The 17,729-nt window shown below is 38.4% G+C and overlaps 1 protein-coding gene across 4 annotated transcripts in view; it reads left to right on the top strand.

The window, feature by feature from the left end:
- Positions 1-17,729, top strand: part of fnbp1a (formin binding protein 1a) — a 37,269-nt gene that overhangs the window by 1,344 nt on the left and 18,196 nt on the right. For 3 of the 4 annotated variants that reach the window (XM_049485833.1, XM_049485831.1, XM_049485829.1), the window contains exons 2-8: positions 2,569-2,684; positions 7,289-7,345; positions 9,312-9,459; positions 11,130-11,192; positions 12,125-12,229; positions 14,232-14,246; positions 17,394-17,522. In XM_049485833.1, coding sequence (XP_049341790.1) covers positions 2,569-2,684; positions 7,289-7,345; positions 9,312-9,459; positions 11,130-11,192; positions 12,125-12,229; positions 14,232-14,246; positions 17,394-17,522 — 633 coding nt within the window. The remainder of the gene's footprint in view (positions 1-2,568; positions 2,685-7,288; positions 7,346-9,311; positions 9,460-11,129; positions 11,193-12,124; positions 12,230-14,231; positions 14,247-17,393; positions 17,523-17,729) is intronic. The other variant, XM_049485832.1, reaches the window with a different exon arrangement.

Genomic DNA, 17,729 nt, shown 5'->3' with positions numbered 1-17,729 from the left:
CTGAGGAACTCACTACTGAGTTGTCTAGTGGACTAAGGCGCTGCTACTATGATCAGGAGATCGCTGGTTCGAATCCCGGTCATGCAGTTTGCCATCGGCTACCCAAGCCCTGAGAGAGCACAGTTGGCCTTGCTTTCTCTGGGTGGGTACATTAACTGGCTGCATCAGCATTAGATTAAAACTAAATTCGTCCAAACTATGAAGAAGAACTTAGGGAAATATTTAGTAAACCAAAGAAAAGTGTTAAACAAATCAGAATATGTTTTATAATTTTTTATTCTACATGTAGGCACCTCTTGCTTAGATAGAGACAGCTTTGCACATCTTGGTGGCAGTATTTTCTCAGTCAACTTTATGAGGCTTTCAGTTAACAGCTGTGCTGAACTCATCAAGAGTTAATTGCTTGATATTTTTGCCTCTTAATGTGTTTGAGAGCATCAGTTGTAAACTTGTTATGCAGTGATATGTGAGAGAGTAATGTAAGTGTGTGGTGCATTCTGGGTATTGTAGTCCAGGGGCTGGAGATTGCAGGTAGAGCTGAATGTAGGAAAGATAGGCGCACCATCAGCATTGGCGTGAGATATAGAGTTACTAATAGTGCCAACATCTTAGTGCATTAGCCCAGCACCACCTTAACATTCTGTTTTTTTTCAGAAATGCTAAAATATCATGAAATATTAGTCATATCTACTTTACTGTATTCAATCAATAGCCAGCGTCCAAACCTGACCTCCTTCACTAATGAATAATGAGACTTTGACAGGGACAAGACAATGTCTGCACACATTGCCAGCTCACTACAATATATGGGACGACTTTAATTGATGAAGAGGTGTTTCAAACTCTTGTTCTCTGAACTGGTCTCTTTTCCTGAAGGTACATCTGTCCTCCCACCCGAAACACCGTTCTATTACTGTGCTGAAAATAAAAAGATTAATAAATTCAATCAATAAATTCTCTAAAAAGTTCTAATTATATAAATAGAGAGTGTGATACAATACTTTTAAATATACCACGACACAAACAATGGTAAAAGTAATAATAATTAAAGTAAATATCTAACTAAAAGTTTGTCAAATACATCTATTAAAAAAGAAGCTTCCCTAAAGTGCAGTTCTTTGCCATATGTGTGTTTTTATCCAAGTAAAAAAAAAAAAGGCAGCTAATGGACAAATTGTTGACTCAGAAAGTGACAAATAGGATCCATGGCTCAAAAAAAGTGATATAAAGTGATCATCAAGTGATACAAAACCCTAAAATCCAGTGTCTTACTGGAGCAAAAATACTTCAGGAGCAGTATATCCCTTTTGAATACTTTAGTACTGTAACTTGAAAGATAGGTAATATTAATTCACTTTGGAAAATGTAAATGTTTTGTTGTGTTTACTGGAGACCAAATAAATTGTGACTGATAAATAATCAGTAACCATTTTTACTTTACTTTCTTGGCTTCATATTTTAAATTTATATCAGTTTATAGAACTATTTTAAATATTCTTATATGTTGCAGTTTGCACAATAAAAATATTTTTTCTACAAACATAGACCGACTTTAGAAATCAAAGCCTAAATTTTAAGCCTCAATGTTTTATATTCTATGTACTCCTGATAGTATATAGTACACTCCTGACAATTTTTATAGTCGACTTGTCGATTATTATAATAAGCCAACTAATCGTTGCAATCCAGTCCCGACTGTGGTTTGCACTGAAAAACTAAACAAGGTCTGTGTGAAAGCAAGTTTACTCAGAGAAAGGCAATTAGTCTTTAGTACACAAACAAATGCTAAGGCTAAGTTAGCTTTGTGAGGTAATAACTGATGCACTGTGTGATAAGTGATGTTGAACTCTTTGTGACTAATTTGTAAAAATGGACTAAAACCTTGTTTTACCATTTTATTTCAGTTGCTGCTAAAGTAAAGTAACTTCTGAAGTCACAGGGTTGTTTTTTTTTTGGATTAAGCCTAGTCATAGAGTAAATTTTCCTTTTAACAGGAAATCTCCATTCAAAATTCTGTGTAATCCAACAATAGGTTTAATCCCTGTCTGGGAACCTGTTAGAGTTGTGGGTTTAATACCCGTCTTCACTAAGCTCTCAAAGTTGGAATGTGTAAAGATACTGTACAACCCTGGGCTGCAACTAATGATAATTTTGGTAGTCGACTACTCTTGAGTTTTATTTTTTGGATTAGTCAACGTTTTCTGCCATGTTCTCCATCTCTAAAAACAACACAAAAAGATGAGATTTAGGTGAGATTTAAAAGGCATTTGAATGTCCACATGTTGTTTAAATGTGAAGATTACTGATATTTAGTAAATAAATATGTAATCTGTTGTGTTTGGGCACTTTTTTGGAGACACAGTCCAAGTTTCTTCTGTCCCCAGCACTTTGTGTAATGTGGTACTGTTACAAATAAACGATTAGTCGACAATTAAATTTGTAGCGACAAATTTAAATAATCGACATTGTCGATTATATCGACTAATCGTTGCAGGCCTAGTGTTGTTTTAATCTTGTAATAAAAGAATGAGCCGTTGTTAAAGGATCTGTTTCTTTTTATCTCCCCAGGATCAGTTTGATAACTTGGAGAAGTACACGCAGTGGGGCATCGAGTTTGTGGAGCGCTACACCAAGTTTGTAAAGGAGAGATCTGAAATCGAGCTCAGCTATGCCAAACAAATAAGGTACCGTAAATACTGTAAATATTCCCCTTCATATTCAACAGAATTCCGTTTTCTGCCTGCAGGGTGTTGAGCAGAGCAGGGTATATTTAGCAGCACTGCGCTCATTATTTTGGTCGCTGTAGTCTGTAGAATAATGTTAGATATAGTCAGAAGGGATTTTATGATTTATTTCAGAGTCTATTATAGACAGAATAGACAGAAAAAGAATATATTAGTCAGTGATGAAGAAAAATGCACTATGTGTATCAATAACTGGAGCAACATAAGTGGTATTGGATAGATAAGGGTGATTGTAATTGTTATTGGTATGTGAAATATTGAGAGTAAAGGTGGGACAATATATCGATATGGCAGTACATCATATGATTTTGATTGTACTGTATCGTATTGATATGCAGCATCAAATACTGATATTTTTATTGAAACATTGAATATTGGTTCTCAAGTTCTACGAAACTGACACCAATAAATCCATAATAATTCCTGCCTTGTATTTACTTATTTAGGAGTATTTTTATCTTGAGTATTACAGAATCGCAGTGATAATATATAATATTGTGAGATGCTCTGTGATTCCCACTCAATTAAAAGTGTGATTTTTTTTTTTCTTCTTGATACAAAAGAGCTTTGAAATTTTTTTGCTCTTTTTCACAAATAAATAAGTATTTTATTATATTATATACTCAGGACAGATTTTGGGCTTGTTTGGGGGCCTTATCGACTAATCAGAAAAATAAAAAGCAGATTAGTCGACAACCAAAATAATCATTAGTTGCAGCCTTAGCGACTGAGAAAATTAGGAACAGGAGCTGCATCCACAACAAACAGGGATTTGAGGACATGGTAGAAATAATTGTTGATTTATAGACTAATCTGAAAAAATAATCGTCAGATTAGTCAACTGTCAAAAAAATCATTAGTTGCAGCCTTAGCAACCAATCAACTAATATAATATAATAGCAACTAATTGAATAATATAATATAATATAATAATATAACTAATAATCATTAGTTGCAGGCTTAGTGACCAATCAGAACAATAATTGTTAGATTAGTCGACTACTAAAATAATCGTTAGTTGCAGCCTTAGCGATTAAAATTAGCAGAGTTTTAAGGACATGGCAGAAATAACTGACTAATCGACTAATCAGGAAAAAAAATAATCAGATTAGTCGACTTCTTAAAAAATCATAAGTTGCAGCCTTAGCGACTAATCAGAAAAATAATCGCCAGCTTAGTCGACTACCACAATAATCGCTAGTTGCAGCCTTAGTGATTTAAAAAAAAGTAGGACCATCAGCTGTATCCACAGCAAACAGAGATTTGAGGGCATGACTAAAATAACTATTGACTAATCGACTAATCAGAAAAATAATCGTCCGATTAGTCGACTACCAAAATAATCATTAATCGCAGCCTTAGAAGAGATGTTTCTTATTATAGCACATATTCAGTTGAGATTTTGTCCTCTGAAGATTATCCACGGTCGAAAACATATTCAGCTGGACACGTTACGCGTCAGGCGTGCATTTCCATGGTTACGGAGGTTGCTACGGCGCTGACCCACATTCTGATAGTCTGTCCCTCGCTGGTTTTGCTGGTTTGGTTGGGGCTGGGTTTTGGAGGAGCGGAGGCGTGCGAGCCGGCTGTGCGCTGTGATAGACTAGACACCAGAGAATGCCCAAATTGGCTTCATGCACACACACTTACACACACTTACACACACAAACACACACTTACACACACTTACACACACAAACACACACTTACACACACAAACACACACTTACACACACTTACGCACACTCACTTTTTTCCCCCCTCACTCTTACTTGCACACTTGCGTGCATGTCAGCTGCTGGGAAAAAAACCCTCTGCATTCATAATTACACATCCCTACACACACACACATGCATGCATGCGTGCATCCACACACAGCTGGAAGGCTTGCTGCGGCTAGCGGCCGAGGCTACTAGCCCTAAATACAGGCCTTTTGTACATGCATACATACATTTGCGTGCTTGTTCTTGTGTTTGTGTATATGTGTGTATATATGTGTGTGTGTGCAAATGAGAAAATCCTCTTTATTTATTTAATTACTATTTTTTTTTTTTTTCTTTTTTTTTTTTTTTACAGCAGCCTGTCAATCAGTGCTTTTGTTATGTGTCTGAAGTCTGGAGGGTGCATTTGTACGCTCTTCAGCTGAAAGAAGGACTTAATTCACGACTCCCCGCAGCCTGTTATTCAGCACCGCACAATGAGCGAGGATTTATCTGACACAAAGCACTTGTTAGTAGACAAACTGCATCGACCTGCCTCCTCCAGTCCGGGAATAATAGCTATTTAAAAGAGCAGGCGATACGGGGGTATTGTGTGGAGGGACTGTAGATTTTTTTTTGTCGTTTAGCTTCGTTTTTGAACCTTTTCAGAGTAGAGGAATGCCCTGTGATGCCCTGCGAAACAGCATGCATGTCCTCTGGTTGAGATTTAACAGAAGCAATATGATGCTATACACACACACACACTCTCACACACACACAACATCGGTGTGCCTTTCTTTGACAAGAAGCTGCAAGATGGTGATCTGCCTAGCAACACGTCAGCCTACAGGGAGGTACAGTTGGGTGTGTGCATGGCGAAAGAGAGAGAGAGCGCGAGAGAGAGTGAGAGAGAAAGCTGCAGACTCCAGAGGAGAGAGAGAGGGAGAGGGAGAAAGAGGGGGTGGCACCGTCAGCGCACATTGTCACGTTCATGAGCTTTTTCTCTTTTTTTCTGCGGCCCTTTTCGCATTGATTTGAATTAATCTCGCAGTCGCTCTCGCGCGTGGAACACTGCTTTCCCTTTTTTCAGCTTTTCTCCGTCCCTCTTTGTCTCAGTTTTCCACTCCAGCCAAAAAAACTCAGCAGTATGAAGCGCCTTCCTTGTCCGAAGCCGTGATAATGACGTGATTATGGTTCGGGACAGTAGACAGCTTTGTTTGCAGCCCAACCCGTTTAATAGACGCATTGATATCGTCGCTGCCGTCACGCAAAAATAAATATATCTTTTGTCTGGAAAAATGGATTTTTGTCACTTTGTGACATTATTTGAATTTTGAGAGAGTCGTCTTTTACATTACATCAAAATTTCATGATGAGTGGACCAATAGAAATGCTCCGAAATGCATCTTTTTACATAACTTCCATTAAACATTCCGAAAAAGTAACATCCCTGCCTGCGATCTCAAATCTCCGGACTACATTACCCAGAATGCACCACACACTGACCACTCTTGTACATTCCTAGAGCACCTCCAGGAAGCAAATCACCTGAATATTGAACACACGTGCTCTAGGCCTTATTAAAGGAACTCACTCCAGCTCACTCATCATTGAGTATTGACAGATTTATCTTAGTACAACGCGTTTCCTGTTTCCTGTGTTTTCTGTCTCGTTTTGACCTTAATTTATATTCACCCACCCTGATACTGTCTCGCTGTATATGACCACTGGACTGTTTATCGTTTCTGGTATTTTTATCTTCTTGCTGCTGCTGTTTACCAGTATTAATATTGCCTTGTCTGACTACCCCTTTGTCTAATACTTTAATTAATCAATATAATCAATAATTAAAATTGGCCTTAGTTTGTATTTAAATATATGATATAAAGAAAATGATTAATTAGATAAATTAAATTAAGTAAAAAAATGCTGTATGGTATGGTCTTTATCTAAAATAAATAGAAATTTCAAGTCTATGCCTGATATTCATCCATTCTTTTGATATTAATTTGAGTTGCACAGTTTATAATACTTTCTTAACAAAAAGTGATGAATGCGATTATTTTAATTTAATTAATTACAGAGTATGAAATTAATTAGATTATATTATTTTAATAACTTTACAGCACACTTTTAGTAAATATATAGAACATAAACTCACTCAGGGGGCGTGTGCTACTTTTTTGTTGTTGTTTTTTTCCGCATGGGTTTATATTCTGTGCCAATAAGAGTTATAAATCACTTTTACACTTGAGCTATTTTTGTTTCTGTCCCTTTGAGAATGATATAGGCGCATGCAGGTTAGCTGCGTTCTGATTGGCTGTTCTGTGTTGTGCAGCATTTAAAAAGCAGTTCAGGCTGAAAAACTGCTGGATGCTGCAGCCTAATTGGGTGGAGATAAACAGCTTTAGGTTCATTTAGGTGTAGATATGTAAATGTATAGTGTCTCGAAACATCACATTAATTTATATTTTATTTGTAATGGCTATTCAAACATTTTATGTATTTTGATTCCAATTTCTGAATGATCTTTGCAATTATTTCTGCTGTGCTATGCTACTGTTTCTTATTATTTCATCATTATATCAGTGAAATAAATAATATATTATGTCTTAAATAATAGTATAGAATTTATCACAATTATTTTTGGGATAATTCATTATCCAGAAATATGTTATCATGATAGGTGTAGCACAGGGTCTATAACAGCTGTGTTACCAGTAACACTGTGCTGAAGAAATCTTGGACAGGGAATTGTTAATAGGAAAGTCCAAAAAAGGAAATGTCAAGAATTAAATATGGGTTTTTAAACATTAACCCATGGCCTCTTTGTTCTTGCCACAGAAATCTGTCGAAGAAATACCAGCCCAAGAAGAACTCCAGAGAAGAGGAGGAGTACAAGTGAGTATTTTAGCAGTTCTATATTTTCCTGGGTAAATTTCAGTAAGAAATGACTCATTAGAGTGATGATTAGACTGATTAGAGCAAGGGTGTCCAAACTACGGCCCGATGGCCATTTGCGGTCCGTTTCCTTTTTTGGAGCGGCCCGCGAGGTATTTTAGAAACAGAATGAAAGTTGGCCCGCTGTTAAGCAGGTTTTTATAATGTGAGATTCAAAGTTTGAACGCTAGAGTCTAAAAAGTCTAAAAGCGGAGAGAGTGCGCATTTCTAGTGCAGAAAAACGGGCCAAAGAGTCTAAAAGCGGAGAGAGTGCGCATTTCTAGCGCAGAAAAACGGGCCAAAGAGTCTAAAAGCGGAGAGAGTGCGCATTTCTAGTGCAGAAAAACGGGCCAAAGAGTCTAAAAGCGGAGAGTGCACATTTCTAGCGCAGAAAAACGGGCCAAAGAGTCTAAAAGCGGAGAGGGTGCGCATTTCTAGCGCAGAAAAACGGGCCAAAGAGTCTAAAAGCGGAGAGAGTGCACATTTCTAGTGCAGAAAAACGGGCCAAAGAGTCTAAAAGCGGAGAGTGCACATTTCTAGCGCAGAAAAACGGGCCAAAGAGTCTAAAAGCGGAGAGAGTGCGCATTTCTAGTGCAGAAAAACGGGCCAAAGAGTCTAAAAGCGGAGAGTGCACATTTCTAGCGCAGAAAAACGGGCCAAAGAGTCTAAAAGCGGAGAGAGTGCGCATTTCTAGTGCAGAAAAACGGGCCAAAGAGTCTAAAAGCGGAGAGTGCACATTTCTAGCGCAGAAAAACGGGCCAAAGAGTCTAAAAGCGGAGAGGGTGCGCATTTCTAGCGCAGAAAAACGGGCCAAAGAGTCTAAAAGCGGAGAGAGTGCGCATTTCTAGTGCAGAAAAACGGGCCAAAGAGTCTAAAAGCGGAGAGTGCACATTTCTAGCGCAGAAAAACGGGCCAAAGAGTCTAAAAGCGGAGAGAGTGCGCATTTCTAGTGCAGAAAAACGGGCCAAAGAGTCTAAAAGCGGAGAGTGCACATTTCTAGCGCAGAAAAACGGGCCAAAGAGTCTAAAAGCGGAGAGAGTGTGCATTTCTAGCGCAGAAAAACGGGCCAAAGAGTCTATAAGCGGAGAGAGTGCGCATTTCTAGTGCAGAAAAACGGGCCAAAGAGTCTAAAAGCGGAGAGAGTGCGCATTTCTAGCGCAGAAAAACGGGCCAAAGAGTCTAAAAGCGGAGAGGGTGCGCATTTCTAGCGCAGAAAAACGGGCCAAAGAGTCTAAAAGCGGAGAGGGTGCGCATTTCTAGCGCAGAAAAACGGGCCAAAGAGTCTAAAAGCGGAGAGGGTGCGCATTTCTAGCGCAGAAAAACGGGCCAAAGAGTCTAAAAGCGGAGAGAGTGTGCATTTCTAGCGCAGAAAAACGGGCCAAAGAGTCTAAAAGCGGAGAGAGTGCGCATTTCTAGCGCAGAAAAACGGGCCAAAGAGTCTAAAAGCGGAGAGAGTGCGCATTTCTAGCGCAGAAAAACGGGCCAAAGAGTCTAAAAGCGGAGAGAGTGCGCATTTCTAGCGCAGAAAAACAAAGCAAAGAGTCTAAAAGTTGCCGTAATTAAGGAGTTTAATATTAATATTAAGATACATCATGAAATGAAACATCAATTTGAAAAATCTTAGTTTACACAACACTGTAAAAGATAAAGATAGTAAATCAAGTAAAATGGTGTGTAAATGAAATAATCAGGAAAATGTATTATTTAAAGTGGTATATTTCATTATTTGTTTTATTACAGAGTCTGTGGCCCGTGACTTCAAATATATTTCTCCTTCTGGCCCCCAACAAAATAAATTTGGACACCCCTGGATTAGAGTGACACGGGCCAGATGTTTTATGCTTGCGGACCATGATCTGTGTTATTACCTGAAACTTCCTTTAAAACCCTCTCTCTCTCTTTCTCTCTCTCTCTCTCTCGTATCCAGGTACACCTCCTGCAGAGCGTTCCTCATGACCCTAAATGAGCTGAACGACTACGCCGGGCAGCACGAGGTCATCGCCGAGAGCCTCTCGTCTCAGATTATCTCAGAACTGTCTCGCTACATCCAGGAGCTGAAGGCCGAGCGCAAAGCGGTACGTGTCTCTGTGTCTCTCTTTAAGACCCAAAAACAAAAAAACACATCATCCTGCTGCGTCCTGCAATCGAGGGATGAAATAGATTATCCTCTAAAACGAATCCTCAAATCCCTGAGCAGATTTTTTTATGATCATGTTCTTGTTGGGGGATTCTAATAATTAATCTCTCTAGATTAATCATTAGAGTGATGTTGGGGAGCACAGGCTTCTGTTGTCTGAGGTGTCAGAGCTGGGGATACAGCACTTTCCTCTGAGCATGCCGGCTAACCAGTAGTGCCGGACAATAATTTAATATCAATATTCATTATGATGCATTACCATATATTTCCCTCTATAAGGCGTACCAGATTATAAAGTGCACTATTAATAAACGTGTATTTTCATATTATAAGATGCATTATGTGACACTAGTAAGGAACAGGGGTGTTGCCATGTTTTCCTTCTAATTCATCAGGTGTAGAGCTTGGTGTAAAGCTAAGCTAAGCTAAGCGGTACGTGTCTCTGTGTTTCCGTGTCTCTGTGTTTCTGTTTAAGACCCAAAAACAAAAAAAAAAACATCATCCTGCTGCGTCCTGCAATCGAGGGATGAAATAGATTATCCTCAAAAACGAATCCTCAAATCCCTGAGCAGATTTTTTTATGATCATGTTCTCGTGTCGGGATTGTTGGAGTCCTCCACTGCCTTGTTCGCCTGCCTCCTGTAAATCCTGAGATAAAGAAAGTGAAATATGTTATTATTTTGTTGATGATTTTGCGGCACATTGCGTGATGACGCCGCCGCGGCCGAATGTGGGTCACGTATTGGGGTCGGTGGAGTGGGAGCAGGAGCAGGAGCAGGTCCTCCCCCTCGCTGGGGCTCTGAAAGGACTACAAGGCCTCTATCTGAGTTGCCTGGCTGGAACTAACGCGATTGGCTGGGAGGGACGGGTGAGGCGAGTGTGTTTAGAGCTGCTTTTTCATGTGCGAGCGGCTCTCTGAGAGAAAGTGCTCTTTATGTATTTTTCATAAAGAGCGTAATGGCATCCTCTGTGTGGGAGGAGGAGGGGGAGGGGGGGCGTGTGGAGCAGCATCACTGCCACCGTGACCTTTAGTGACCTAAGCAAATCATTTTCACTACAATGAAAAGTTTGTGAGTGTGTGACGGGGGTGTGTATCTGTCTCTGACCTCACTATGATTCAGTTTAGGAGCGATTCTTTAGGAAACGATTCATTGCATCATAATTTTTTAGAAAAGAGAATCTCCATTCAGTGTGTGGTCTTGTCTACTAGTAAAAAATGTTTAAAAAATGTTTAAAAATTATTTAACAGGGTTTGTATGGTCATAAAAATCCTAAAAAAAAAAGTCGTGCAATTTATATATGGCAATTTACAGGCCTGGATACGTAAGTGAAAAAATAAACCTACAAATAAAACAAATCTAATTTGATGTAAACTAATAATAATGTAGCAAAATAAATGATGTAACTTAGAAATAATGTAACGTAGCCAAAACATGTAATAAAATACCAAATGGCAGAATTTTTGCATGCATGTAAGCTGCAAACATTCACAATTTTACTAAAAATACTGTGTTTTTTGGATCTTTGATCAGGTTCATATTTTATCTGATCAGCTCGGTTTGACTTTCACTTCTCATCTGTTTCTCTTCTGTTCTTGGTGTGTTGTAGCATTTTCACGACGGCCGCAGAGCTCAGCAGCATATCGAGAACTCCTGGAAGCAGCTGGAGTCGGTGAGTGACGCAACAGCGGCTCTGAGACGCTGCATTAAAAATATTCCAGTGATGGGAGGTTCAGCTTTCTGAGAACACGACACATCATTTCTGCTTGTTAAACTTTCTATAAACATGTCTATTGATAAATTGAGCTGTTAATTGTTATATAAGGATATATTTTTTATTTTTTAAACAGATTTTTTGTTCTTAATCCCTGTATTTGAATATGTTCAAGAGTTATAAGTTCATTACCGTTTATTATATCATATTAATGGCATAAAATGTCAATCTTAAAATTCATTATTTAATGCATTATTTAGTCCTACTAGTCCTAGTACTAGTCCTAATTTAGAATGGTTCAGATTTCCCCTCATAATACAGATTTCACACTGCAGTAAAATTATTATTATTATTATTATTTTTTTCTTCAATAATTTTAAAATAAGTTTTTTTTAATCAATCCACTTAAGGGGGCGCCTAGTAGTTCAGCAGGCTCTGCCCTGCCACTATGATTGGGAGGAGATTGGTGGTTCGAATCCTGGTTATGCAGCTTGCTTTCAGCTGCCGCCCCTTCCCCTCATCATTCCTTATAGGGTGATGTGGATCAGCACAAGGCTGCGTCTGTGAGCTGCTGTATCAGAACCGAGTCGCTGCGTCTCTTTCCTTCGAGCGTTAGTGCTGTGATGTGATTATACTCTGCAATGCTACAGCATCAGCAGCAGTTCAAAAAGAGGCGGAGTCTGACTTCACATGTATTACATTACATTACATACATTACATGTACGGGAGGAGGCGTGTGCTAGTCTTCTTTACGCTCCTGGTGTTGGTGCATCACTAGTGATAGGGGGATTTAGAGCTGAGCTAAATCGGGAGGAAAAAAAAGAAAACATAAATAGAAATAAATTGTATTTTGTTTTTTTGCTGATGAATTCTGTTCTGGTCTCTTGCAGAGTAAACGCAGGTTCGAGCGAGACTGCAAGGAGGCGGACCGCGCCCAGCATTACTTTGACAAGATGGACGCCGATATAAACGTGACCAAGGCAGACGTGGAGAAGGTATGCCCAGAGGAAGCTTCCTGTCGTAGTTTTGGTTTTTGTTTTATTTTCTCAGTCTAATAATCTAATGAACCACGATTCTCATTCCCTCCCAGCCCTGTGTTCAGTGCGCTGTGTGAGGCGTGTTCTGCAGGGGTTTTTGGGGCGGATGCGAGTCGGTGACTGGGTTTGGCATTCGTTCCAATTCTTCCTCTTCCCTCTAACCATAGCTTTCCCTCTGGAGACGTGCCACACTTTCCCCCTGCAGGGAAATCGGACAGTTGTTGGAAGCTAACGAGCTGTGGACAGTTTTACAGCCGTGTCTCGAGTCCTGAGCTGATTCACACTGGCAAGAAACGCTCGGGCGCTTCCCCTGAACGGCCTGTTTCTTTCACTGAGTTTTATGATACGTTTATGGAATGACCAGGATGACAGGAGTGGTAATTCTACCAGATAAATCTGAGATTCTGCTGAGTTGCAGTTTTTTCAGGAGCTGGGTGGTTTTAAAATAGTGCACACTGTTATAGATCCACATAAAACATGTGCTTGTTTGTAGAAAGCCTTGTTATTTTACTCTACTTTACGTCCGATCTGAAAAATATGAATTATGTACAGTACTGTGCAGAGGTTTTAGGCACCTGAGCACATGATTTAAAACAGTTTAACTCAGCAATAAGAGAGTTTTTGCTATAAACAGTATACCTGGACGTTGCAAATTCTCTCATTGTACAAGAAAGAAGAACAAATAGGTAATTAGACTACAAACTTAATATCCATAGTACTTTGTATAATTTAATTTAATGCTGGTCTTTACTGTTTTTAATTGTTTATTGTATGTTAATTACCTATATAGAGCACCTAAAATCCTTTATTTTTCCAAAAATCATTAGTGCGTCTTATAATCCGGTGCTCCTTATGTATGAATTGACCTTATGAAGCGGTAATGTAATTTCACTGAAGTTCAGAGTTATACAGGAGTTTCAGTAAAGTTTCTCCAGCACTAAGACTGGAGCAGCGTTAGCATTGGACGCCCTGTTCAACTTTCCCGATTTAACATCATTAAGCAGTGATTTACTGTGGTGATTTTTTTTATTTATTTATTTTTTGGCTTGTTTGCTTTAGTGAACCAAGTGGTTGACAATTTTGTTTACTTATGTGTGAATTTTATTTGTATTTACTCGAATTTGAATCATTTACTGTGCAAATAATAAAAATATTTTAATCCTATTTTGTTCCACAGATGCCTAAAACATTTACACAGTACTGTATGTAAAGAAAGGAGGATTTTTAAACTTGTATTCAGCAGATTCCTTCGCATATACAGTATACCTTAGACATCTTATATTATATATTATTAAACACATATACAGCTCTGGAAAAAATGAAGAGAGCACTTCAGTTTCTGAATCAGTTTCTCTGTTTTTGCTATTTATAGGTTTATATTTGAGTAAAATGAACATTGTTGTTTTATTCTATAAACTACAGACAACATTTCTCCCAAATTCCACATAAAAATATTCTCATTTAGAGCATTTATTTACAGAAAATGAGAAATGACTGAAATAACAAAAAAAAAAAAAGACCTTTCAGACCTCAAATAATGCAAAGAAAACAACAAGTTTTAAGAGTTCAATAAATAATCAATATTTGGTGGAATAACCCTGGTTGGTTCTTAATCACAGTTTTTTTTATGCATCTTGGCATCATGTTCTCCTCCACCAGTCTTACACACTGCTTTTGGATAACTTTATGCTGCTTTACTCCTGGTGTAAAAATTCAAGCAGTTCAGTTTGGTGGTTTGATGGTTTGTGATCATCCATCTTCCTCTTGATTATATTCCAGAGGTTTTCAATTTGGTAAAATCAAAGAAACTCATCATTTTTAAGTGCTCTCTTATTTTTATTTCCAGAGCTGTATATTATTATAGGCATTTATATATATATATATATTTATTTATACATTTTGCTAAGCAGTCCTCTGCCACTAATCGACTCTGTTTTTGTTTTTTTAACATGTCTCAAAGCGGTGTTCACTCAAGGTAGGTTTATAATCACGAGTTGTCTCTGTCTGTGGGGAACTGTTAATCTGTTTAGTGTACACCCATAGACATCAACATATCAACTTATCAACATCAGCGTATCCAGTGTCTGTTGCAAAATTACGTTTATTTATTTCTTTTTGCAAATTTTCTGCCCCTGTTGCTGCATCACCTCCCTCAGTAACAGTAACTTTATTATTAAAGCTGCAGATTATTATTAGGATATTATATTAGATAATAGAATCAGGTTTATCTCACTATAATTGGTGAAAGTCTGCGATTTTAGCGGCTGAAAAGGTACAAAATCTTCCCCACTTATAGAAAAGTTAAGAAATACTTCAGGTTCTACGAGAAATCGGCCAATTCCTGTCCATTTTGTGTGCGGTGTGTCTTGGTGTTTGTGTTCTGTTAATGTGCATGCTGACTGAATCTGTGTTGAAACCTTATGGTGATTCTTTTTTGAAATTCTTTACAGTTTTGACTTTTGTCTCATTTGTGTATATATGTGTGTAAGTGTGTGTGTGACACCACAGGAGCACTGTATCTTTTCCTTTGCAGTTTCTTTTCCTGTTCTCTCCGTCTTGAACTGTTCCTTTAACTGTTCCTTTTTTAACTTCTTTATTTAAGCTATTTTTGAAAGTGCTGGAGGTATTGGAGAAGTGGGACTGTACTCCTGGCTCCTCCAGACGTCTCAGTGCCCCAGTAAAACATCATGAGCAGAGGATGGGCTGTAATTCACAAAGCGGCTCCTCAGACAGATTACAAGAGTCAAAGGTCAAGACTGCCCAAACGAAGCTCCTCCACTTCATATATAATCCTGATAGTCTTGACGTTTGACTAAATGTATTATATAAAGGTGCCCTAGAATGTTAAACTGTACATATAGACTAATTATCAGCGTTTCTGGGGCAGATCAATAAGTCGATCACCGATACGCATCGAGCTCAGTGCAGGGTAGTGCCATCATCTTGCAGGTCTCTCAATCAAAAAATATATTTTTTAAATTTAATCATATTCAAAAGTCTGTGAATTCTCATTCAAAACAACACAGTGAAGCTCAATGTAGTAATTAGCAATTTTTGCTGTCTTTGCTGTGCAAGATAGTCACTGTACAGTACTAACTGATGGAGTGATGGACTCTTGAGAGGGAAATCTGGTTAGTGTCCTGAAATGCACTCTATTAAGCTGAGTGATGGACTCTTTTAAGAGGGTTATCTGGTTAGTGTTCAGATATGCACTCCATTAAGCTAAATAATGGATTTTTTTGAGAGAGATATCTGTTAGTGCTCTGATACACACTGTATTGGACTAAGTGATGGACTCTTGAGAGGAATATTTGGTTAGTGTTTAGATACAAACTGTCTAGGGCTGAGTGATGTACTCTTGTGAGGGGGAAAGAGTTAAACAATGAGATTTTGCTTCCTCCCTTAAAAGAAAATATACACACAGGCCAACTCCATACAACTTACATAACTATCTTGACCTGGTATATTTTTACCCCCAAAATTGACATAAGTTATTTCAGCTCTTTAGAGAAAACTTAATTTGGTAAAACAAGGAAACTGTAAAGAAGAGAATTATTGATTTTACCTGTCTTAGGTAGTTTAAAGGTAGTATTCTGCTGCATAGTGCTGGGCGATATGGCAAAAACTTAATATCACAATGTTATTATTATTATTTTTTTTTTTTTCATTTTGGTCAATATTATATAATTCTGACGTTCGATATGAACATTTATTATTAAAGCCATTATTAAAGTTGTCGGTAGCTGCTGAATGACACTAATACAGTAATTTGTGAGTAACTTTTTTACTTTTAAAATCAAGTAATTCATAAAGTAACTTTTAAGTTATATTTCAAATGAGTAATCAGATTACTTTTTCTAAGTAACTGTGCCATCACTGGCCCCAACCAAAGTCAACCAAAGTCGCATGTTTAATAGTATTAATATTTCAGTTATTAAAGCTCACCTTCCGCGAAAATCCGATTTTTCTTGTTTTTTGTGGAATACAGTAGGTCTCTCCGAGTTGAATGTGTACACCTGCACATTAAACTGTTTTGCAGCCCCCATTGTCTGCAGGAGCTAAGCAAAGAAATCCCCCCTCCCCCCCCTCCGAAAAACGGGTGAATTTTGAATGATCTTTCTGCCTACGTAGGCAGAAACTCACAGACCAGCCCACCTTGGCTCGAGAAACTCCCAGAGGCGGAGCTGAAGCGACGCAACATCACCGCTCATCAGTTAGGAGGTGGGAGGCAGTGAGCGGCAGAGCGGCGGAGGGGCGTCGCAGTGCTCCTAGCCAATCAGAGGAGAGATATTTGCATGCTGTTTGCATGTATGAATATTCATGAGCAAAGCTGGAATCCGGTCATTTTGGACACACCCCTAAAACAGTCCATTAAAAAAGAGCTATACAGAGACACCTGAGCACTTTTTTTTTACAAAAACGGCTCACGTGTCATTCATTCATACTAGAGACCACAACTAGACATTTTAAAATGAAAGAAAAAACGACGGAAGGTGAGCTTTAAGATCAAATTTGAGAACATACTAAATATCTTGAATTCACTCTGTGGCACCTTTATGTAATCTGGCCTAGAGGAAAATCACGCTTTGTGAAATACGCTCATTGTTGTGAATAGACTGCATGGAATAATGTGATACTTTGTGGTTATTTTATTTATTTATTTATTTTAAAGCTGTTGTATCTTTATTTTGCGTTTGATGTGTTTTCCCCCCGTTTCCCCACTTTTACACAGATTTTGCAGGATGGAGCGCAGTAGAGGGAGGGTGTTTAGAAGCAGCTGAACAGGAGCGCTCTGCTCTGTAGTAGATTTCCACCTTTCTGTAACGTAGCTGGTTGCTTCTGGGCTTTTATTATTAATATTATTATTATTATTATTATAATCCCATGTTGTTTTTTATTCCCCTTCACAAATCAAAGTATTACACACCACCTAAAGCACTGTGTGACTCTGGTGTACATGTTGTTTTTTGTTTAGCTGCTTGTTTGTTTGCACTTCACAGTGTAACCCTGCAGTGGAGGAAGGGATACATTACAGCCCTGGGCTTGTTGGACATCCAACCTTACTCTCTTCCTCCCTCTCTTTCTCTGTTTCTCTCTCTCTCTCTCTCTCTCTCTCTCTCAGGCGAAGCAGCAGGCTCAGATGAGGCATCAGATAGCTGATGACAGTAAGAACGAGTATCTCTCCTACCTGCAGAAGTTTAATAAAGACCAGCATGAGCATTACTACACCCTCATCCCGCACATCTTTCAGGTGAGACCGATATAGCGTTTCTCACTAACTTATGTTAATATTCCCATCTTTTATTTGTCAATTAAAAGAGTTATGGCAGATAATCACACCTTGCTGAATCAGTAGAATAAGAGAGATGTCACGGCTGATCAGGTATTTCTGTTTCTGTGTCCTAAGCAAACCTTGTAGCCTTTATGTACACTTATTTATTAAAACAAAATAAAATAA

Source organism: Astyanax mexicanus, chromosome 12, assembly GCF_023375975.1.
Source record: "Astyanax mexicanus isolate ESR-SI-001 chromosome 12, AstMex3_surface, whole genome shotgun sequence".
In the NCBI taxonomy this organism is placed as follows: Eukaryota; Metazoa; Chordata; class Actinopteri; order Characiformes; family Acestrorhamphidae; genus Astyanax; species Astyanax mexicanus.
The sequence above is the reverse complement of the archived record's forward strand: the minus strand, read 5'-3'. Positions and strand labels throughout refer to the sequence as shown.